The sequence below is a fragment of the Otolemur garnettii genome, unplaced genomic scaffold (genome assembly GCF_000181295.1).
Source record: "Otolemur garnettii isolate 467f Iridium unplaced genomic scaffold, OtoGar3 scaffold00140, whole genome shotgun sequence".
Lineage (NCBI taxonomy): Eukaryota > Metazoa > Chordata > Mammalia > Primates > Galagidae > Otolemur > Otolemur garnettii.
In genome coordinates this window covers 3555959-3557296 of record NW_003852535.1, presented here as the reverse complement: position 1 = coordinate 3557296, position 1338 = coordinate 3555959, and the positions used below count along the sequence as shown (strand labels likewise).

General features: G+C 45.3%; 1 protein-coding gene across 1 annotated transcript in view; it reads right to left on the bottom strand.

Annotated features, from left to right (window-relative positions):
* NXF1 (nuclear RNA export factor 1) overlaps positions 1-1338 on the bottom strand; it is an 18290-nt gene that overhangs the window by 15189 nt on the left and 1763 nt on the right. The window contains exon 2 of the mRNA XM_003798706.3: positions 438-621. Within this exon, the coding sequence (XP_003798754.1) occupies positions 438-621 (184 nt within the window). The remainder of the gene's footprint in view (positions 1-437; positions 622-1338) is intronic.

Genomic DNA, 1338 nt, shown 5'->3' with positions numbered 1-1338 from the left:
AAAAAAAAAAAAAAAAAAAGAATATTAAACCATTAAGCTCATCCTAGCGTTTGGCTTTCCAAACAGAGTCTCACCCTGGATAGAGTGCCATGCATCATAGCTCACAGCAATCTCAAACTCCTGGGCTCAAGTGATCCTCTTGCCTCAGCCTCCTGAGCAGCTAGGACTACAGGCGCCCACCATGACTCCTGGCTACTTTTTCTATTTTTAGTAGAGATGCAGTCTTGCTCTTGCTCAGGCTTATCTGGAACTCTTGAGCTCACACAAATCCACTCCTCAGCCTCCCAGAGTGCTAGGATTATAATTATGCGCCACTGTGCCCACCTGTCCTGGCATTTCTTACTCTCACAGGTGGGAAGAAAAATGACACAGACAGTTAAAAGGGCCATATAATCCAGGGAGTCACCAAATTTAAACTAGACTAATTAGTTACTTACTACCGTACTCGTGGACCATCCTGGGCATCACTCATTGCTACATCTCCATCATCTTCCTCAAGGCGGGAAGACCGAATACTGGAACCACCTCTTCCAGATCGACGGTTCCCCTCACCATATTTCCACCGGAAAGGACCCCAGCCTTTTTTCCTTCTTTGAGGGAAACTAACACGGTCATCATGCTCTGGAGTTGGAGACAGGAACACAAATTTGAAAAGGTTACTGGGTCCAGGTACCTTGGTGTGGCAATTTCTAGCACCCTGTACTAGAAGATACACACTAACTGCAGAGTCCAACTCCTCTGCCCAGAGAAAGGAGCCCTTTTGTGGGATGGCAGCATCAGGGAAGAGTTATTGGAAAACTGTAGATTTTTGAAAAATGAAGCTGAAACTGGAACTATGAAGAGAGGCAGAATGTAGAAAGGTGAGACCCCAAAGTGTAAATGGCCACAAATTAGAGCTCTGCAAGCCACCCCAAATTTGGCCCAGGACTTCATTTGTCCATATAGTACTAATGCCAGTTGTAAATATGAACAACCTAAAGGGCCTCTGCCCCCAAATCTCCTTGTTCTCAAATTGCCACTCTAAAATTTTTGATGAGCTTTTAACTTCCTTGGCTAGAAATGCCCTTTAACTCTGGAAACAAGTTTTAGACTTATGCTTTACTAGCAGCTCCAAGGTAGAGTGCTTAACCATAAGCCCCAGATTGCTGTCCTAAGAATATGACCTTCTGACTCCTGTTATGTAGGAATAGCTTCTTTAAAAAGGTCCATAAGGCTCGGCGCCTGTGGCTCAAGTGGCTAAGGTGCCAGCCACGTACACCCAAGGTGGCGGGTTCAAATCCAGCCCGGGCCACCAAACAACAATGATGGCTGCAACCAAAAAAAAAAAAAATAGCCAGG